This window comes from Tympanuchus pallidicinctus, unplaced genomic scaffold (assembly GCF_026119805.1).
Source record: "Tympanuchus pallidicinctus isolate F22 unplaced genomic scaffold, pur_lepc_1.0 scaffold12, whole genome shotgun sequence".
In the NCBI taxonomy this organism is placed as follows: Eukaryota; Metazoa; Chordata; class Aves; order Galliformes; family Phasianidae; genus Tympanuchus; species Tympanuchus pallidicinctus.
Genome location: NW_026294637.1, coordinates 11,941,047 through 11,964,299, shown reverse-complemented (window position 1 = coordinate 11,964,299; position 23,253 = coordinate 11,941,047). Strand labels below are relative to the sequence as shown.

At 36.4% G+C, this 23,253-nt stretch overlaps 1 protein-coding gene across 7 annotated transcripts in view; it reads left to right on the top strand.

Annotated features, from left to right (window-relative positions):
• Positions 1-10,223, top strand: part of WDR72 (WD repeat domain 72) — a 106,312-nt gene extending 96,089 nt beyond the window's left edge. For 5 of the 7 annotated variants that reach the window (XR_008203661.1, XM_052671590.1, XM_052671591.1 and 2 more), the window contains 2 exons: positions 4,227-4,325; positions 9,645-10,223. Coding sequence is in view for 6 of the 7 variants with exons in the window: in XM_052671590.1 (XP_052527550.1) it covers positions 4,227-4,325; positions 9,645-9,700 (155 nt within the window). In the remaining variant the exon portion in view is untranslated. Of the gene's footprint in view, positions 1-4,226 lie in introns of all 7 variants that reach the window. The other 2 variants (XM_052671586.1, XM_052671589.1) reach the window with 2 other exon arrangements.
• Positions 10,224-23,253: the final 13,030 nt, after the last annotated feature.

Here is a 23,253-nt window from a genome sequence, read left to right as displayed (position 1 = left end):
ATTGGCTGTTGCCGTGATTGGTACAAATTCACAAAGAAGAGCTTATCATTTTGCAGCACTCTCACATAAAGACCATTCTTTCATAGACTTATCACGGATGAGTCCATTATATTTTTATGGAAATAATTTGTTTCGGTTTCTTTTTTGCATTTGAAATACTTGGAAACTGTTTACATGAATGTTTCATTGAGTACTGTGATAGCATTCATTTGCTATTCTAAATTTTACACCTATTTTGCCTGTCTTTTTCTTTTTAGTGCTAGAAGATAAGACAATCAAGTTCAGTAAACAATTCTTAAGAGCTTATTAATATGTATCAGGAAAAAATTACTGCAGTTCTCAGGACTGATTCCGTACAAGGAAGATATACCTCATTTTAACATGCTGTTTGATGTCATTTGACTCCATGAAATTTCTCCTTTTACTTTACTTAACGAGAGTAATTTCTATTATCTATGTAGCAACTTAAATTACATGTTACTGAGCTAAAAAATAATTGGGGTCATTTTATCAGAAATGGCTGATGCATTACTTTTTTCTCTGACTTGCAGATTTGGGGCTTATTTACACTCTAGATATTTACATCACTTGAGCTACACAAAATATCTTTCAAATGGAATCAAAAGTAATGTTAGGATTCATTTAAACCCAGTATAGGACAGGGTATCCTCAGAACGAGTAAAGATTGTACTGTCAATGGTTCCATTAGTTCTGAAATTCCACCAATGTCCTGGGCATGAGAAATTCAGAACTATCTTTCCACTACTGACATTTGAGCATAAAATTCTATAACACAGTAAAGTAGATATCTATTTAATGGAATTTTTAAAATATTTTTTTCAAAAATTATATAATGCTTTTTTAAACTTTCATACTTTATTTGGGCCACACTGTTCTTTTCTTATTTTTAACTTCTCAATTCCCTTTGTTCTTCCATCTTCTATGATATTTTTAAGGTACTTTCCTCTTCAAATTGAGCATGTAACTTGATGCTTAAAAAAAAAAAAAAAAAAGACCTGGAGGCATCTGCCTAAATCCCTTTCTTTCTCACTGCACTGTTATGTAACATCATAAACTAGGGTACTGTGAAGTGTATCTGCCTGAGTTTTATGTAGGGAGATATGCATACACTGGGGTAAGTGACAAGTTTAAGATACATTCCCTCACTTGCACAAGTGGCCCTAGCCTGATTTTCTGAAAGATCCTCTTGCCAGCCTCATTTTCACCTGATGACCACCATTCTCCAGCAGCCCTTTCTACTTTAGCTATAGCTAATTGAGGTTTGCTTTTCTGTCTCTGCAAAAGCCCTTTCCATCTCTGTTTTCTGCTTCCTTTTAAACTCTTCCTGTAACTCCTTTCCTACCTGCCATCAGTGAAAGTTTCATCATTGTTTTCCATCACATCAGGTTATATCAGCTCTGCTCCTGATCCCTTTTTCTCATCTCACTTCTGTCCTTCTTGGGCTTCTATAACTCCATCTTCTCTGGTATCTCCCATCACTTCATAGTGTCCTTCTGATGTCATCTATGTCAGCTGTCATCTCATCATTACCAGTTCTCAGCCTATCTGGTGTTTCTTCTGGCATTAGAATAAATAACTAAATCAGATCTCTTCGTTATCTCTTCCAAGCCTTCCCACTACTTTCTGATTTACAGCTATCTGCTCCTTATACTTCCAAGTCGTGTTTAACTGAAAGCTCTTTCCACAACCCTACATCAGTATTTTAACAGACCCCTCTATTATGTCACTTTTGCGTGTTTGGCCCAGGCCTGAGCCAAAGCCTTTACTCTGCTAAACTTTTAGACACATTTTGTGTCAATCTTGGTGCATGTTCCGCATGTATCTCAGCTGAGAGATGTGATTTAATGTCTGGTTGTGGGGATGCCTAGAAAACTGTGCACCCAGTAGCCCTGCTTTAAGCATTTCAATTCTTTTAGTTAACAGAATGAGCTGAACTGAATCAAAAATGTGTTATATATGATAATGAGTTTATACTGTTTGGTCTGTCCCCATCAAAGATCTGTTTCAGAGGTGTATATTTTGCTTCAGCACCACATTACATATTAAATTAAACACCAAGCCAGTTTTTTGTTGTTGTTGTTGTTCTTCCACTGGAATCCCCTTATCTTAACTAAGCTCAAATTATGTTGCTTCTTATAAGTAGACCCGAGAGAAACTCAGAGTCACTTACTGAATGAAAACATTATTCACAGTTGATCCTGAAGCTGGGAGGTTTCCATTTCAAAAGGCTGATTCTGAATTTTTAGTGTTAGTTTTTTAGAGGTGATTTTGTGATTTTTCCTTCTCTCTAGAGGTGCTGCTGTATGCTTTGTTTTCGCCCTTTTACCACAAAGTTCTCTGTTGGAAATTTTCCTATTGCTCTGCTTCAGAAGAGTTCTGTCTTATAAATTCATGCTGCTGTAATGGCTCAATCTATCACTCAGCAAACAGAGCTGAGTACTTGATAGAATGAACTGTTTTAGAAAAAGTCTTGTAATAAATTGGGAACAAAACAAATGTCTAAATATAATATGCAAACTCGTGGTTTCCAGTTTTTCTTTTTGAAGTGGGAATGCCAGCCTTCAGATGGTATGGAAAATTGTTTAGATGTTGTAAAAATCAGAGGAAAACACAAAAATCTTTGAAGACTTTTTTTTCCTGCACATCATAGTTTTTCATGGAAAAGAACATATTTATTGTAAGTTATTCTTCAGTGTCGGTTTTCCTTACGCAGGTTGTATTGTCAACACTTCCATGGCAGAGTTATGAACTAATATTCTTCCTTATGTGGAGAGGTTGACCACTGATCCAAGTCCACTGTCATTTCTTGTAATGTTAGAAATGTAACCTGTGTTCCTGCTATTCCTAGGCAGTTTGTATGCTGTGTACTTACCATCTCTGGCAGCTATTCTTAGCAAAATCTACTTTTTAACTTTTTTTAATTTGCTTTTTTTTTTTCCAGATGAAATGTACAGTGTCATAGATTTTATTATTTTATTATGTCGTAATGTTGCATTTTCAAGGATCTGCCTCCTCAGTCATGCTGAAGCATGATTGATTCACATGGATTCTGGGTAAATGTCAGAGTTGAGAATTATGGGAAGTTTTGATGACCTGGGGTCAATAGCTGCAAACCAAAGGAATGTACAAAATAACAAAGTGGAATATGTGTATTTTGACATCTTCCTATCTGAATAGTACACTGAGGCTTTTTTAATTCACTCAAATTTTTGGAAAATTTAAATGGGTTCTGAAATTAATTGTTCAGCAAATATTCATCTGATAAAAAAAATCCATCACATGCAAAAAGGGAAGACATTTCTTGTTTTGAATACAGGACAAAACTGCAATTGTAGCCATTGTGATCCTCATCCACACGGTCTAGCTTGAAGTCTAGGACTTTGCTTACTTTTAAAGATATTAGAAAAAATGTCTTTATTAATGCCAGTCACCACTGTTTCCTCAAGAAATGAGAGTTTTAAGGGCACTGAATATTTGAGATTTAGTCCTTTGTCTGCTTTTCTGTAATGTAGCTCTGGGTTCATAAAAGCAGAAGAGAAAGAAATGAACACTGTCAAGAGAAATACCCCTAAGCTTTTCAGGAAAACCTATGTGGAATTTGTTTGAAAGCTAAGAAGGCTACAGGTTGCATATTGACAATTATTTCCATGAAAATATTTCCCTAGTCAAAAATGAAAATATTTTTAGCAATTAATTTGCTAAATTTTTAGCAATTTGAAAGGAATCAAATTTGACCATCTCTAAACTGCATTTTCACCTGTATCCTACTGCATGTTGAGTTACAACTGATTTTATTGCACGTTCTAGCTTGTTATATTCAACATATTTTCATCTTAACATATTTTTTTCTTCCTACTGATTGTCTCCAGCCATTACTAAACCAGCTAACTAGTCTTTGATATTGTATACTGCGTTCTTTCATGAAACAGGATAGCACTTTTTTTTTTATGGTTATGAAATTAAATTCTTATTTTAGGATTGAGCCAGTGCCTCAAACTTCTCCCCAGATGAATTCTTGTCTATAGACTTTTCAACAGTGTTATGGCTGCCTATAAGTATTTTGATTTTGGGTTTTATTTCAGTCTATCACTTGTATTTATAAAATACATCTTCAACATTGAATGGTCTGCAGAATATCAGGAAGTTTTTGTTTCTAAATATAAATTACGTCTCTCCCTCTCTGTTTTTATTCTTTATTGCTCCAGTTAGTGTGCTGAAGCATGACAAGAGCTCAAACTCGGCAAACTTCCAAGATGCAGAGGGTGCACCTGACAGATGTGTCTTAGAAGAATCTGAGACTCCAGGTGAGAACCATTTCAAGGCAGTTACCAAGTATCATGTGATAAATCTGGCACAGCTTTTGGGTCGGTAAAAAAGGCACACTGTAATGCTGTTTCCTTTTTAGCAGCTGCAGTGTCAAATTAACGGTCACCTCTAGGGGTCACAGTGTTATCCTTTCCTCTTTCATCAAGAATTCAGGTCTTAGAAAGGATAAGGTCTTTATGACCAAAAAGAAAGCTGACACAACTAGTTCATTATAATTAGTTTTGGACTACACTTCTTGTTTAATATATATGCGATGTCTGACCCTTTGAAGGTAGAATGAGGTTATGAAAAACTAGAAGCACTGTATATGCTGCAGTTAAACTTAGCAGTGGACATTCAAATACTGTATCTCTGGAGGAAAGCAAATTGGTAGTTTTAAATAGCTTGATTCTTTTCTCTAAATCAGTTCACAACCATTATTTCATTTTAATGACTCTTAACATTGATTCAGTTAAATACAAGAACATCCATAAAGTGCATTATTTTTGGTGTCTAAAAGATTTATCTTCATGTACTATCATTATCTTCCTAGTTATGGAATATCTAAGAAATTCATTAAATGAAACCCAAGGGGAAACAAGTATGAAGTACATCCAATCACAGCTGATTAAAACATTCTATGCAACTAAATATTAAAATCTTACAGTCTATGGGCTTAATCCACATACACCATATATGAAACCTGCACATAGTACTCATTAACGAAAGAGTTAAACATCTTTCTTCACTCAGTATTTTCCTCCCCTGCTTTATCTGGTTTCTGTGTACCCTCTTGCATCTTTGTGTGCTGATCCGTGTATCATATTTTTGATTCATCGTCTCTGTGGCCTGTCAGCTTAGTTAAGAGATTTCCAAATCTTGCAGCCTGTGCTGACAGGGGGCAGCTGCCAACAGTCCCCTGATCCTTCCCCAAGGAACACTGCTGAGATTTAATTTTCAGTCAAAGGGTGCAGTCTGAAATCCATGTCAGGTCCCCTAAGTCATCTCAGAACCCAGAAAGGACCCCTGTCTGGGGGATTATATTTCAGCACACTCCACTCCTCCAAGATTCCTTGGGAGTTCAACTGCCGTCATATACCTGATTTGAACTACATTCCTTTTTCATCTTTTCCACAGAAATGAACACAAGTATACGTTAGAATAATTGAAACCAATGAATTGTAAATTTGTATTCATTTTAAAGCCATGTTGGCTTGAACTCACTGCTGTACAGCAGAAGGCAGTATGAGATTTAGAAAGAAATATGTAATCTACTTGGGAAGGAGAGCCATGTAATTTCTTTGCCATGACCACCTCAAGCTGTTTCTGGTGCATGGTGCATCCTTCAGAAACCATCTGTACAATGGTTTCTACAATGATCCTGTGTGAAAGTGTGTGTTGCCCAAGATCTGTTCCAAGGTCTGTTCTAAGGTGAAAAAGAATTTCAGCAATGTGATGTGAAAGTGTTGAGGTGAGAATTAATGTACATTAAAGATAACATTAATTTGAACCTTGATTTAAATTATTATGCGTAGCAAAGTGCACACATTTGGATGGGAACTTGAATACCAATTCTACATTCTGCATGTCTATGTGAAGTAATGGAAAGGATAAAAAACTATCAGGAGGTGAATGTTGGCTAGCAAAAATACATGTTGATAAAGCATCTAAACTTAAAAACTGAGTTCCGTGCGGTCCATCTGACATCATTAAACTGGTAATAAACAATGAATTACTCTGGCTTTTGTTTCTGTCCATTCCTGCATTTTAAGACATCTTGTCTTATAGGTCTGAAAACCTCAGGAGATTTCACTACTGGTCTCACTGCTTTCCACTGAGAATTTGTGGCTTGGTTGTCATGGAGACATCGTATTTCTCCAAGAATTGCTCATATTGATCCGTGGACAGGCGTAAATGGCCAGGCGAATGTGAGGAGTAAAGGGGGTTGGGCAGTACTATAAAATGACCAGAGGTTATGGGTCGGAAATAAGCTCATAGCAAACACTTAGGTAAAGAGAAAGAAACAGTTTCATTTTGTTTCAGGATTTCGTTTTTGCACTTTATGCCATTGTCTTCTTTCACTATAGACTGAAAGAAACTTGTTAGTCACTTGTCATGTCAGATCTTTGGTGCTTGTCCTGACACAGCTGTCAGCCTTCCAGCTCTGTGCAGTTCAGGGACACACAACAAAGAGCCAGGAACATGAATTATTTATTGCTCCTTGTGCGGATGAAATTCTGTGATAAGAAATTAAGACACTTCTGACCGAAGTGCTTGTTTGAAAGAAGAGATTTAATAACAGACTACATTCACTTAAAACTTACTACTTACTTTTAGTAGCAAACATTGAAACAATAATATGGCATTCAGTTGGGTAAGATTTTCTCTAGTGTTTCTCAGGTGTTTTGACTTTGAAATGGATCTCGGAATTTAAGAGTGCCTGGAAGGTCGGCATTTGATTTGGTGAAACCTGTGAATTTAGCTCTCTCTCATATTCAGTGTCAGGACAACTGACAATCATTTATAAACTTTAACTAAAGAGCTGTCATTATGTTTGTTTTGCAGACTCTGTTGCATTTAGAATATGTTATTATATGTGCAAAAGTGATGTTAAGAAATATCTTCACTTTATTATCTCTTCTGATGAGGAAAAGATGAAAGTATAACAGCATACCAGAAAGGAACTCCAAATATTTCTAGACACGGTTCCTTGTTGCATCTCCTACCAGCATCAGTGAGGCTGGAGTACATAGCCATTAGTAGACATATCTGTTTACTGTGCTTTCTACCGGTGAAAAGTGCAGCCTCTAACCTTGACATAAGAGTGAAAGTTATTTTCAAAGTGATCTAAATTTTCTAAATCACATAAAGAGTACTCTGCTTATTTTACTTTCACACTCTTTATATTCCTGTACATGTTCTTACTGCTCCAGAGATGGGCCTCCAGCAGTCATGGAAAAAAAGGCCTGTACTCAGATGGCAGGAATCCATCTGACTAACCAAGACCCCAATCTGAGATTTACCTGTGATTTCTTGTATTCAGTGTGTGATCCAAGCTACGCTTAGGTAGGAAATGAAACCCCTCAACCTGCACTTTTCTCTTGGATAATTCACAGCAAACACTTTTCATGTGTGATGGACACAGGTAAATGTCAGACTGCAGTTTCTTGTCTAAGTGAAATAGATTTTAGTTTCTCCCTTCATGTGCCTACAAGCTGCCATTATCTGTGATAGTGGCTCACGTCTATTTAGCCCTCACACAGAGGAGATACTGGGCTTCTCTCTCAAATGCCTAATAGTAGGTTTATCACTGCCATTTTCCCTACATGCTGAGGACTACTTCTGTTTGATATGCAAAGCCTTGGCTTTTCAAACTCTGCTCTGGCCTTGAACATAATAATCAAATAGGAATTGCAACAGAATTTTGTAGAACTTTTAATCACATTAAACTGCTGCAAAGAATTCACTGCACCTTAGAATGGTTCTTCAGTAGAAATAAATATTCATAGCATTGTTTTCCATTTCAGCAGTCATTTTTTCTGCTCTTACAGAAACCGAGAAAGAATCTGAAGCTGATCAAACTTAGATGTCTGAGTTCTATGTCTGAGCTATTCACCCAAATATTCTTATGTAAACAGTGATGGAAAATTCACAACCCTAGAAGGCAGATAATCCTATTCGTAGGGCATTGCTTAAGAGTTAAGGGTATTGAAAGTGCTCTGAATTTTGTCAGTCTGAATCTGAGAGGAACATAGCAGGAGTTTACACAATTGCAGATGTTTTAGTTTTCATATGTGCTGCAGTCCCATTAAAGAAGCTTCTGCAAGCATAGCACTCATGAGATTAAAAAAACAGATTTGAGTGGAAGTCAGAAGGAACAATATAGGCACAGATGCCCCTTACCTCTTTTTTCCCCCAACAGAGATATTGCAGTAGATCAAGCAATAGGTTGTTGCTTTCTTTGGTAATGGAGGAAAATTCAGCTTGATCAAGCAAAACAAAGCAACAACTGAAAGCTGTAGATTGGAATTAAATTTTTTTCTATCTTTTGGATGAAAATCGTGTAAACAGTAAGAATGTATGTATGGCCTTCAGTAGGCAGGAAGTTTGGCTGAGTCAGCTGGTCCCTTCTGCAGCTCGTGATTGCTCTCTGTGATATCTTCACTGCAATAACATTGTAGATATTAATTTTTTTCCTTCTTCTTTCAGGACAGAATGTGATTCTGATCATATGACAGATAACAGTGAAAATACAGTTTTCACAGTCTGCCATAGTTGCATGTCCTAGGTAGACCTTGACACAGAGATGGGAGAGATCTTTGACTGCTCCTAAAGTACAATCTTTTAGAGGCTGAACTGCAGGAAATAGAAATGAAAATGTGGAGATATAACAAGATCAGATACTAATTAGCTGAGTATGAAATGCTAGTGTCTGGAGATAATTGCAGAAATTAGGCCCATAAGAATTTCACTGTATTGAATGTGTTGCTGTGTCCCATCATCATTCAGCATTGCTAGTATTTGTTTGTTTGGTTTGGTTTGACCTTGTATTTGAAACTGTAAAACCAGAAGATTATATAGTTGACAACAGGAAAATGTGTCTCTCTTTATGTCTAAGACATAGATAGGCAGATAGATGACAGACAATAGGACAACCTGAGAAGATAGCCATTAGGCTGGGAAAGAACAGTGTGTTTCATGTACTCATAAAGAGTGCTGAATGTATATAAGCAGTGCTTCTAATTTAAGTAATACTTTAAATTCAGGTTGTAAATACATAAATATATATGAATTAAATGGGAGAAAGTCATGAAGCTAAAAACTGATGACTGAGATTACTCCTTACAAATTTAGCTATTAATGCCTTATTAATAAAGCTTCTTACTACTACTGTTTACAGCTAACACTGGATTGTTTCTATTGAAATATATATATATATAATTTGAAAATGCTTTTTCCATAGGAAATGCAAATCCTCTGTTAGATATAAACAGAAATTATTTTTTGTGTTTCTATTAGAAAGTGTTTCATTCAAAACGAAAAGGTGAAGACGAGAGGAGGACTGTTTCACAGAAAAACTCTGAGGAAGGCTATGCATTCTCTTAAGCTACTTTGGATTCCATATTTCCTCATGTAAATTGCAATTACGATGTGAAAAGAATAGAAATCTTCTGGATGTCGATTTTTTGGTTTTTTAACACCACTGTGCTGATGCTGAGTCTTAATTTCATCACAAAAATATAGATTCTAAATCTACAAAAAGATTTTCAAATAACTTTTTTCTTTTTTTTAACAAAATATGTTTGTTTCTTTTCCAGATGACATGAAGGCACATCCCTGGATATCTAAGGTGTGCTCCTGTAAGGTGTGTTAGAAGACCCCACTTAGCTGAAAGAATACGAAGATGCACAAGAGCAGCCAAGGCATAAGATAAAGGTGGAATGGACATGGGGTGGCTTACTGTGGTTATTATTTTATACCTTCATTTTCAGAAGAAGTGTCTTCCATAATGTCAGCTGCTCTCTGCTGATTTACTGAATTCAATTCACACTTCTCTCACTAATAGATTTACAGTTATTCAATTTAATTTGATATTTCTAACATAGAAAATACTGAGTCCTTATTTTAGATGTTTTTCATTGGCTACAGCAGTGATTCCAAGTACTGATTGACTGTAAACTTGCTTCAGTTTGAATATTCTTTTGAATGCAACTAATTTAAATAATCAAACTTATTTTTTTCTCTCCTTTCTTCTCACTTTTATTGCCAATAGCATTTTGACACTAATAGAAAGTATTTGGCTAATTTGAAAAAATAGAAATTTTTTTTTATTATTATTTAAATGAAAATGCACTGAAATATTTAGAAACAATAAAATATAAACAACTTTGTGCTCACAGGTCTGCATGGGAAATTGATTTTAAGGCTGGTCATGTCTAGCATCTGAACTTTCCTTTTATACTGCCAGCAGTATAATCTGAATAAAGGTGCTCTGATATGAAAATGGGGGAAGCCAATCTGAGTTCTCAACTGATGCACTTTGTTGAATTGCTGTTTGTGCTCATGGGGAAAAGAAGATACACATCTTTGTCCTTTAAAAAAAAAGATTGTGTTTGGAAAATATTTGCGGTTCATGAGACTCATATATCATGTAGAGTTCTGAGGGATTTCTGCTGGTCTGCTTCTCTGAGCAGCACATTTGCTTTCTGTATTATCAATAGTAGGAAGGCTAATGAAGTCAAAGAGACTTGAAGATGGCATTGTTTGGATTTGTATGATGGTGGAAATCATAGCCTGATATTATGCTTCCTGTTATGTTAGCCATAATCTGCCTTATCTAGAAAATTGGATTTCTTTAGTGCAACAAGATCCTCTGGCAATGAATCCTTGTCCTCTTTGTGGGGAAATGTCGTGGCTGTAGGTGTGACCAAACCAGGTTGCTGTTATTACTGTGGCTTGAATTTGACTGCAACATCATAAGAAATAGTATTTGAATTTCATTCCGCTGAAAATACAGCAATTAAAATAGGTTGAAGCCCAGGGCAGATAAAGATATTTAATTTTCTTTCTTTGGAATTATGTATACCATGCATAAAATGACATCTTTTATAGAAAAGTCAATGTGTTTTACATATTTGGTATGTTTCAGGAGGAGCTTTCATAGAATAACAGAATGCCCTGAGATAGAAGGGATTCGTAAGGATCATTGAATCCAACTCCTGGATCCATACAGGACCACCCAAAAATCACACCATAAACTTTCCTTATTCTTAGGGGTCAATTTCATAGATAAACCATGCCTTTTGTTTATACAGGCTTATATTTGAATTATGGTGACTAAACAATCTAGACATGGAGTGGTATGGCTTCAGTCTTTCATTTATCATGCTGGATGTCTGTAGTAATTTCACTGACATATTTATACTTGCATAATGCAAGTTCTACACAGCCAAGAGCAGTACAAGCCTTCAGCTGACATATACCCCCATCTCAAACGTTATGCTAAAATCAAAGATCAAAATATCAAGAAAGTGAAAATAAAGTATGATTACAGGAACTTACTACAAAAAATCTGCAGACAGTAAACCAAATGTACCAAAAGCTTGAACCTTGCTATCTTCTTCACCACACACCCTCATCAGCAGTCATCTCTATTTTGCTTAAGTAATCTTCCACTGGCACTGAAACATCCATCTCCCTTCACTACCAACTTTATTGCTTTATCAGTATTTACTGACTTGCATGTTCTTAGTACAAGAGCAGCAAATCTCCTAAAGCCATTTCTACGAGGTATTCTTAAAAATAACTGTGTTCAAAAAGGTGTCACAGCTCAAGGAACTGGCTTTGTCCATAACACCCAGTATTGCTGTGGCAGCAATTACATTTGTGCAGCACAATATTTGATTGCTTGTCTTTAATTCATTAAAGCAGTGCACATCAGCAGACTGCCAATACAGACAGCCCTTGGAACGGGTTGTGCGATGACGATTGGTGTTCGCTACGTGCTTATGTGTGCTTTGCGCTAATTACAATTGCGGTATCAGCGAGGTACGTGTACTGTGTCTGGTTAGGATGGAGTTAGCTGTGCTCTGGACTTGTATCTCCAGGTCTGCTGCCCCAAAGGCCAGCAGGCTGGGGATGGGCTGAAGGTGGGGAGAAAAAGAGCCAGGACAGCTGAACTAAACTCACCGAAGGATATTCCGTACTGTATGATGTAATGCTCAGCAATAAAATCTGGCTGAAAGAAGGTGAAAGGGGGAACTCTGTGAAAGCGTTGGCCTTTTTGAGTGTACTTAGGCCTTGCTTTCCAAGAACTGGATGAATAATTTTTCTCCTTTTGCTTCCACATGACCTTTGCGTTTTTTTTTCCCCTTTTCATTAAACTGCTCCTTATCTCAACCCACAAGCTTTTCTTTCCTTTCATTGTATTTTCTCCCCCTGTGTTTCTAAGGAGGGGGAGTGAGAGAGGTGTGGCGGTGCTGAGCTGCCTATTGGTTGTTAAGCCACCACAGGAAGACAAGAATTTTTCCTATTAGGTACGTTTATGTCCCAGTAAAATGAACCTATTTCCAGTGTGCTCTGGATGCCTTTCAAGCAAGAGCTATACAGTATGTGCTCAGGATGAACTCTTGCTTCGAAAAATCTTTGTGTATCAAAGTGATGATTTTTAGATCTCTGTAGAAAAATACATACTAACCCCCTGCAATTGTTTCTCATGAGCCGTAATAACTGAAGAAATATTTATGTTCTAGTGCACTCTGATGTACCATTCTGTTCACTGTTATGGAGATTGATTTTACAACAAAGTTGCAAGGTAATTATGAATGTATCTCTCTGTTGTGTTACGTTGGAAGACTCCTACCAAAAGAAGTCACATAATAATATTTTAGAATACCCATCCAAATTTTAGGTATGGGATAAAAGTTTAATGAAAGCCTACACTGCTTGGGGAGCAAGGCTTTACTTTTTGCTTCCTCCGGAAGTCATAGGGTCTTTTAAGTTCAAATGATCAATTCGTAGTGTTTTAAGCAACATTAGGACATCCTACCACTAAACAGAGCAGCTTCTCCCTACTTCAGCCTATGTTTTTATGTCTCCTCACTTATGTTTGCACTCATATGACTAGGCTGTGTCAACACGAACACCAGTCTCAGTGCATGGAACAGAGGAGTAACAAGCAGCTCAGGCCAGGAGGATGGGTGAGGTATCATGTAAGATGGTGGCAAGCCACAGTTACACCAATATTATCTCAGCACAAAATTGGAGCTTTAGTATGCTTTATGAAAGGGGGTTTCTTGAAAATAGACATTTGGCTTTCAAATCGTTTAGTTATATTTATATATAAGCTATATATGCTATATCTATAGTTATGCTTATAATTTGTTATATTAAAAAAATAAGAATCCGCTGATTCTTTATTATAAGCCCAAGCCTAAAGTCACTGACATCTCTTTAATCTGATGGATTTTGAGTTTTCCAAATGATTCATACTTGTTAAATGATCACTGATGGAGATTTCTGCCTGAAAACATCCCTAAATACTGAACCATTCATATATAGCTCTAAATACAAGCCATTGCATTTTGAAATATCATGTACTTCCATTCCTGAGTTGTATTTTTTTTTTTGTATTTTATTAAACAAGGCTCTTCCCCAATACAGTGGAAAATGCCCTTAAAGTACATTGGCGTAGAACTTGAAATAGTTATATGAGATTCAGAGAGAAGAGAGTGAAACTCTTCAATAAGACCACTGTGTAACAGAGCCACAAGCTCCAGAAGGCACCAGGAATCTATAAATGGAAATGATTTTGCATATCTGACTGAGCTAAAGGTGTTGAAAATTCTGGAAACAAAATGGGAAAGGGTGTAACGAAGAGCATCACTTCAGATTTTTACTCCTTTTGAAAGAGTATGTTTTCTGAAAGCAAGTTAGGGGAATGAGCTAGAGCATAAATCTCAAAGTCCCTGTGCCAACACTGAACAGCTAATAGATGTTAGTTCTATGAGGAAAAAGTCCTGCTCCTCCTGTTTCAGATATTTCTGTTGATTTTTACAGGCCATTCTTGTATGATATAAGCATGCAGAGGAATTTAGAGGATTGATCTTTACCTTTTTCCTCACTCATGGAAAAGCCAGTATGAAGTGCTTGGCAGAGTTCTTGGTAGTATTACTACAGACTCCATTGATTTATGATTTGAGTCCACTGATCCCCAAGTAATTATTATTACAGATCCTTCAACAGTATTATTTGAGATGGGTTGAGATGGATCTATGGATGCAACCAAAGTAAAAAAAATAATAACTCAGAATTGTCTAATCGAGGACCATGGGAAGTTTATCTCTCGAATGGCAGCTGCTGGATAGTCTAAAGGGTGACCAGGAGCTGTGCTGCAGGACAAAGGTACCTCGTGTAAACACTGCCTTCTCCACCTTCTGATGAATATGGGAGTCCTGGCTACAGTATGATCAGTAAGTACAAATATACCTGCCAAAGTAAAGCAGCACAAGTTCTTAAACAATATTAAACGTTAGGATATCTAAATACCTGCTGTTTTCTTTTAGGGTGGACTGTATACATGATGAAATTGTTACACAGTACTAATTTAATTGCACTTATCTTTTTATGTAGTTCTAGAAACTTTAGCTAAAGACCAGAGCTTTGCAGCCTGATTTCCCGTTAAGTGTCTCACAATGTGGGGCTAAAAGCTATTTTTCTTCCTCTGGCAATATACTCAGTAAGATAGCCAGGAAAAGTACCATCACTCAAGTAATATATGTCGTTTAATTAAGTACATCACTCCCTCCATTTTTACAGCAACTGAGAGAATTATTTTTGTATTTATTTTTAGCATTTGGAAGCTTAATACTCAGCAGAAAAATATTAACAGTATGCAGAACTAGTAAAATAATTGTATTTTTCCTATTTATTCTCAGATTTTATATAAATAATTTGTAAACTTCTTACTAATATGGATCTGGAGAACTCTTAAGTCACTACAAATTTCCCACACCGAAACTTAAGGCAATCAAATATTCTGTCCAGTTTCATAACTTGATTTTCTATAGCCACGCTGGCAAACAGTGTGCCAAGTAAAATGCAGCAAACGTATTGTTGTTTGTTTCGGTTTATAGTCTTCCTGCCATGTAGATGGCAGCAGCACTCAAGCCTTGAAATTCACACCAGTGAGCTTATTCCATATCTCCATGCTTAAGAATGTTATTGTCATAAATGAACTGAAAGTAAGATTATTTTTAAGATGGATATCAGGTTAGTTACATGTACTCTTAAACAAGCCTGTAACATCATGAAGTCAATTTTTAAAAGGCCAGGTATTTTATCTGCCTGCGAATATAGATGTCACAGTTTGTTCTTTGTCCATTATGACATTTTCTTTCTGTAAATTAAATTGCCACTATTTTTTTTTACTGTGTTAGGTTTAGGACATGCAATGTTTCTGAAGATCCAAAAATGTTAAGAGTTGCCAAGATATATAGGTTTCCCTGCAGAGTGAGAAGCAGCTAGCAGGTGGTATTGTCAGAGCATTCTTGTTCATGGGAAATGCAGAGAAAGGTAGTGGAATGCACAATGTAGGATTTTGTGCTGTAGGCTCTGCTAATTGTAGTACCTCATAAAAATATCAAGAATATCCTGAAAGAGTACATTTTGAGGTACAAATATCTCTAATTGTACAGAATTGTCTGCGCTCTGACATTTGCTTTGCCTAAGAAGTACAGAGAGGTTTTGAAAGAGAAGCCACAAAGCAGAGACCCGGAATCAAATTTGTCTTTACAGCCTCCGTCTCTTTGCAGCATCGGCTGAAACCTCAGGGAGGCTTTGTGGGATCATCCTTAGGCCCTGGGAAGTAAAAGCAGTTGTTACAAATGTGACTGGAAGTATTCACTGATAGGGCACAGAGGAAAAATTATCACAAAAAAAGAAAAAAAGTGTGAGGATGTTAGTTCCTTGTGTTAGGAAATACTTTTTAAACACTGACTGCAAAAAAAAGTTGTGTATCTGTACTTTGCAGAATAGAAATAGTGACAAGGCACAACCTTGCTGTTTTGAAAGGGTGGATGGGTGGTCACTGCATATTGTCAGTAAAATATAAAACAAAAATTACTCAATAAAACGTTGATAAATCCCTGCCCAAACTTTTTAGGCTTATCCATCAAAGCGTGTATTTCCTTGGTGACTTTTTTGCAGAATCACCTTGGAGTATAACTTAAAACTGCTCTTTAGGAGTGTGAGACAAGCAACAATGAGATTTTTAACTTTTAAAGAGGTTGAACAATTTTAATGGATTGGATCCTGAGAAAAAATTGGGGATGACATTACAAGGGAAGATTCATTCTAGCCACTGCTTCTTATATTTGTTGCTTTCATTATATAGAGTGACAGCCCAATGAATCACTGGATGGACTGTTGGTCTGACAATTTGGGAGTCATCTGAGCAATTAACAGGCAGTCAGCCAATTGCAGTGGCTGGTGATTAAATTACAGAGGTTCTTTGGTGGTTTCCATAAAGAAATCTCTGGGAAGAGTTAGGCGAATCCACCATCTATCATATCATGAACATGAGTCTTCTTATGCTTACTTGCTTATTCAACTAAACACTCAAGAATATTGTATCACTTGAAGTGTTGGTATTTGAAAGACATTTCATGCATTTAGTTTTTGTTGTGCTAAGTCTGGACATTAGGAAATCTTTATCTTTAAAATTCCTTTTGCAAGAGGTTTCAGAAAGTCCTTTCCTTGCGTCTTAAATCACATATCTGACTAACTCTGATTGCTTCACTGGTTTCTTTAGTTTTCTTACTAAAAAGTGCCTTCTTTTTATTTAAGTCCTTTACACAGATTGTTGGTTAGCCCACAAAACCGTATCAACTTCTGTTACTCCTCTGTGCCTAAATCTGTAGATCTGTGTGTGCTTCTTTCTTCCTTCCGTGTGTGACAAATCTATCACACTGTTCCCAGAATTCTGAGTTTTTTCTTCCTTCAAGGACACTCAGGGGTTAAACTTCCATAGGGAGAGAACAAGATAAAAGCAGCAATAAAGAAGAATAGGAAGAATTAAACTCTATTAACAAGAGTAAATATACTAGCATGGCCAAATTATGGTCACAGTGACCTGCAAGCTGCACTCTGATCTTTTATGGTAATTTTGACCAGAGCTGCTGAAGGTAAAAGATAGGTCAGTACTCTAGGAAGAAAGGATTTATGGGAATTTACGTAGGATACATATAGCCATAGCCACAATCCTGTACACAAGTGCAGTGGGCAAAGTTCTCCACTGCACTGAGCTCACTCTCAGAATTCTTGAAAAGGAAATGGAACAATAAAATGGACCTCAGCAACACTTAAGATTTTCTTAAGCATTTAACACTTTCCCCTGGAGCTAGACTTTTTGGATTAGCCAGGAAAGTGTCCTTGTTAGCTAGGAGAGAAGGTAGTCCTACACATTTTAACACTTTTACATTTTCTCTAAAGGTACTAAAACATACTTAAAACAGGAGGGAGGCTTGTATGACTTCCTTAGAGATAGATTCAACTCCCTTGCACATACATTTTTTGGAAGGTATTGAAAAAATGAGTCCCACATTAGATGACATGATTTCTTATTGGGCATTCTGTCTTCCACCCACTTTTACTCAGCCAAAAACTACCTCCAACAGGGCTCCTAGGTACCAGTTTGTCAACATCAACTAGTGGGTTAATACACACTTCTTTCTCTCCCCAGTGTTCAGGAGAAGATGATGAGAAAGGGATAGAGCCAGAGGTTAGTGAGATAAACCAACTGGAAGGTAGAAATATGAGACTTGGGAAGCAGATGATGAAGAGGAAATGTTAGTCTTTATGTTCAGGTATTATACAGTTGAGAGAACTGCTGGCATAGGATAGTTTTCCAGTGTTAAAAGGACCATTTGGTTTGCTAAAGCATAGCAGTAAGTGATATACAAGAGAACATAAGCAACTTCAGCTTACTAATCTACCTGGCAAAACAGCCTTTCACATTCCTATTATAGTCAGTATTGGACTATGTTATGAATTCTGTTATGCTAAATAAAGTAAAAAAGTAAAACTATATGTACCTGTGGTAAGATAAACAGTGAAATCCCTCCAAGAAATTCTAACAGGTGCTTGGATAAGCATTGCTAGAAATCTGTCTTGCATTTGAATAGACTATTGATAAAATGAGGTGAATAGAACTTAGAGATATAGAGAACTTAGAAATATAGAGAGATAATACACTAAAACAAATGGCCCAAATAGAGGGCTATCCTGATTTGAATATCATCATGAAAGCACTTTACCTTTTGCTGAATCTTTTCAATAACCCTGGGCTGAAAATGGTGCAGCCATGTAAATAAGACAGTTGCACCTTGACCACATAATGAGAAAAATTGCTAGTTCTCCGTAATTGCACTGTCAAAAATTTCTTATCAGTATGCAACCTCCTATTACAGACAAGCAGAATACAGAAAAATCTACACAGTCAGTCTGCAGCTTTCAGTGTTCTATTCTTACTGTTATTATCAGCAATGGCGATTATCTCAAAACGTTCAACAGTAAATTCAGGGGAATAAATGGGAACATTTCTCCTAAGTGGTGTATAACAATACCTGACATTTGTAAAGCACCTTTCATCTGTAAGAATCCCAAAGTGCTTTACAAAGTCTGCTGGGATCACTTCACCCACCACTGAAATGTAGCTATCTCCACAGTGAAATTCAACTTCTATTCCACACAAACACCATTGCACAAGAGTGTTTTTGAAAGAACTGACAACTGAGTGAAATGCATTGAACTGTTCTTGTGAAAGTTATCATAGAATCCTCAGTGACAGCCAGTGGTTAAAGCTTTGGTTTGGCATCTGGAGCAAAAACCAGCAGCTGATTCACTCCCTCTGCCCTCATGTGCTTCCTTGCCAGCACACACACATTCCTGTTCTCTTTTTTTTCTCACAATGCTGTGCTTATGATGAGACCAGCAGCTCCAAGCATACTGGCCAGTTTGGCCTTGCTTATCTCAACTACAACCAGAAATGACTGTTGAATAAAATACTACTAATGAATTCAGTACTGATGATGAAAGTAAGTCTGTAGTGCCTGTAGTTGTCCTTAGAAAGTGAGTCATAATGAAAACAGGATGATTACAATTTGTAGCTAAAAAGGTGGGCACTACTAATCCAAGACCAGGCTTCTTTCACAACGTGGGTCTATTTGAGCTTAACTGTGTGAAAATAAGTACTAATCTGCTTTGTTCCATGAAGTAAATCTGTTCTTTCACTATCTTAGTACTATAGCATTTGTAGTATACATAGTATTTCTAGGATTGGGTATGCCTGTTCCATCAGAGAAGGTGGCTAGATTTAGATTTAGATGCTATATCTGTAGTAGTAAAATATAGCAAGGGAAAAGTTCTCAGGTATGGGAACTATCTTATCTATGATAAATTAAGGAGACACTCCATGTTTGTGACCTGTAGGAAATAGCACGATCCCTATGAGAACACCTAGAAAATGCTTGAACACATATGTCCTTGCTCTGCTGGAAGGCAAAAGCGTTTTTCACTCAACTTTTCTTTCAGGTCTTCCACTGCCTGTTGGCTTTCTGCCAGGCAGCCAATGTAGGCCCACTTATTTTGCTATTACGTATATATGTAGCAAAAGCGTGTACATGAAGCATACATTAAGTGTAGTAGTTGTGCATTTCTGGAAGTGATAAAACTCAGATCCTCTTTTATAAGTGGATCTTATTGCATTCAAGAGAAACATACGGAATGCTGTGTGAGTCATCTTGAAAGTGCTCTACACATATTAATTAAATTGTGGAGCTGAAAATGCATGTTCTTGTGACAGTTTCCTATTACATTTTCATCTCATAGCAGGTTGGGAGGAAGCCAAGGCAGGGGATACTGAATTTTGGAGAGCTTAGTTCCTGCTGTTGGTACAGATCTGATCCCTCCAACTTAGTTTATGTCTGTAATGAGTGACATTAAAAAAAATGTAGGTCCAAAAGGGTTCAACCCGCTGCTGGGTTACTATTTTATCTTACATGTTATCACTTCTATGGTCTTGTCTGTTCTTCGGCAGCGTGGGACTCAGTAAGTTCTTTCTCTTTTAAGCCTGGGAGAACATTGCACATTGCCTCTACAGGGCTGAGGAAAAAAATAGCTAAATAGATAGAACTGCTTTACCACTGAGGGTGTGATGGTTTCTGCTCTTCCAGTTATAGGCAAGGAAAGAAACCAACAGAGGTTTTTCTGAAGAAGATACTGACTATTGTATTTCTTTACTAGAACAAATGCAGGTAAATAACTTGAGTTCTCATTCTGTACATAAACATAGACAAAATATGTACACATATTTATATACATTATATAAATTATATACATAATAGATTTTATATATTAATATAAATTTGCAACGTTAACTTTTAATGCATTTTAAACTGTCAAATTATATAATTTAGCATGTCTGATAGCAGATATTTTATATCCTAACATAGAACGTTTTGTATTTGTGTGCAAGATAAACTCTAATGGTATACTCACACTATGATTTCTTAAGATGCCAGTCAGAATATCTCAAGTGGATTTAGAGTCATTATGTAGAGATACTGATAGATTTTATTCTTAATATTGTTACATAAATAACAGATGAGAAAGTTTTGCATGTTAACTTACAGTTTATATTTGGTGAGTATGTAAAAATAAAAGGGAAAATCTCAAGTGATTGTAATTTACTGTATCAAGTTTCTTTAAATATGTCTTTTGCACAAATACAAAATATTCTACTGCCAAAGAAACAAAAAGATATGTGCTCATGACTCATATTGGTTTTCTGGAATATATGTTAGGATGCAAAATACCTAAATTAAATCATTTAATAGCATTTTAAAGTCATTAAATTGAATGTTGTATATATGTATTGATAGTATTTGCTGTATGTCCACTGAAATGCACTCATTGATTACAGATGATTTCAGATTGAGTCCTGTGTATGTATACATACACAAACACGTACACACATAGATATGTACTTCGATATATCAATTATACATCCTGTATTGAGTCTTATTTTAAAATGGAATGTGAAGATTTCAGTTACATCATTAAATGTTAGTTACAGGACTGCAGACTGAATACTTAACTCTTTCCACTGTACGTATCTTTTATGCACCAATTTTTATTTGTATTAGTCTATGCCTTTTCATAATCAATAATTTAGCCTCATAAAGCTTCCAAATTTTTGTATACACATTTAGATCTCTTAAAGACATTTTAAAGAAAAATTAGTCTGATTTTGATCCTGACAGTCAAGCCAGAACATACAACTGATTTATTTATCTGCACACTTGAAACAAGGCAGGTCTCAGCTAATATGGTAACAAAAGAAATCTAGTAGAACCTGGCCATTTGTTTTCCCTGTCTTCAAAATCAGAGGCAGAAATTCATAATTCTTTTTATAATCACTTAACGTCTGACCACCACAACTTCAGTAAAAGCCATATCCTCCTTAAATTGTCAAGCTTTATCCTTTAGTTGACAGACAGTTGCTAATCACTTGTATAATACCTTGAGCAAATTTCAGGCCATAGGGGGATAGAATAGCTTCCTGCATATTTTACCCAATTCTATCCTTAGTTTTCCCACTTTATATTTGAGACTGGTTTGTATCTGTGAATGAATGCTATGATGTATACAGCCTGCGATGAGCACAGGGACAGTTTGACTAATAAATCTTTAAACATAGGTGGTGAAATTCAACACAGGCATTCAAATTCACTCATAGAAAGTCTACATTTACTACTATCTGCCTGCTTTGAAGGGCTCTGCAAAAAATCTGCCAAGTACACCCAGTAAATTTCCCTTTTGTCAGTGCTGGACAGAATATTTTGCAGTTTGCCTGGCAGACAGGACAGGGTGGCATGCTGTCCTCTGTACGCTGCCCTGGGCTTTCTTGCCAGTCAATGCTGTTGTGAGCACAGGTGTATCAGCTGTCTTTAGCTAGCTATCATGCAGCAATTACATGAGATCTCCAAAGAGAATCTTTATTTTGATCTCTGAAAGGACAGAATTGAGAAGAGTCACCTACTCGTGAGACTGGATTAGAGTTTTAAAGATTTGGCATATAGATTTTGATCTCTGAGTTGCCTTAACAAAAAGCAAATTCCATAACTTCCTCTGCAAGGTCTGTTTGACTTTGCTGGAATAAGAATGCTTGTTCAAAGCTAGCCCAGCAATCACCATTCATCATGTTGTCAGTCACACTCAGATACCAAGGTACCTTCAACAAATGTTTTGTATTGTAACCTGTTGGTTGGTTATTACATTAGTTTCCCACAAAGTTCCGGTAGTCAAAGGACAGTTTGTGGATCTATATGGGATTTATATTAACTCATACCAATCTTTACAAGGTTGCCAGAAGGTGTAAGAAAATAATGATTAGCTAGATTCTTCCTAGTAATTTAGAGATATTGATGAGTGCTAGCTCAATTCACTGTTAGTGGTGAAGCTTTACCTGCAGTGCTTCATTCCCACTTACCACAAGAATTAAGAAAGAAGTTTCCCACCCTCAACACATTCTATCTTTTCATTAATTTGTATTTTTAATGTGAAAAATACCAATGCTATATCTGTCAAAATTCATTTGCTAAGTTTATAGAACAGCTGAATAAATAATTGCAGCCAAGAATTTATGGCAAACTGTTTGTCTGAAGAAGCCATCTTTCAGCTTCTGTTATTTACCAAAAACTAGTAATACTGTCCTTCAACTGCTGGCTTTGATGCAGAAATGTATTCCTTTTTCCTTAGTGCTTTACACTGCTGCAGTATGAATTCTGCAATTTGATTCACGATACTCAGAGGCAAATGCTGAAACATTCAGGTCCTGCCAAAGAGAGGGTCAACTATAAAGTGAGTCCTGAGTCTAAAGCAGATGCAGTATTCTCTTCAGAACTTATTGTGAGTAAATATAATTAGATTGGTTGGCACTAACACTGGAAAGGTCTTTTAATCTAGTATGATACCAAATAATTTCAGAAACAGTTAATTTGATCTCGTAATATACATGTAGGTTATCTTAAACTACAGATTTAGTCTTATTTAGCACAGGGATGCAGGTTTAAAAATATTCAGACTTTGTTCCAACAGTCTTGTGTGCAGTTCAGAAAAAGGTACATATCTGATAACGTAATGATAATACCACATGCCCCTGTTCTCAGAGAAGGCTGTTTATTTAAGGTCTGAAGCAAGGTTTGATTCTGAAGAAAACTGGACAAGGACAATTTCTTACTTTCCTTTGCTAGCTGACAAAGAACAATAATAATGATGATAGGTGATGACATTCCAAGCTTTCACACAAAACACACAGAGCAGTTTATATGTATTTGTTCTTTGCTTTCACGTTAGTTTTTCTCATCT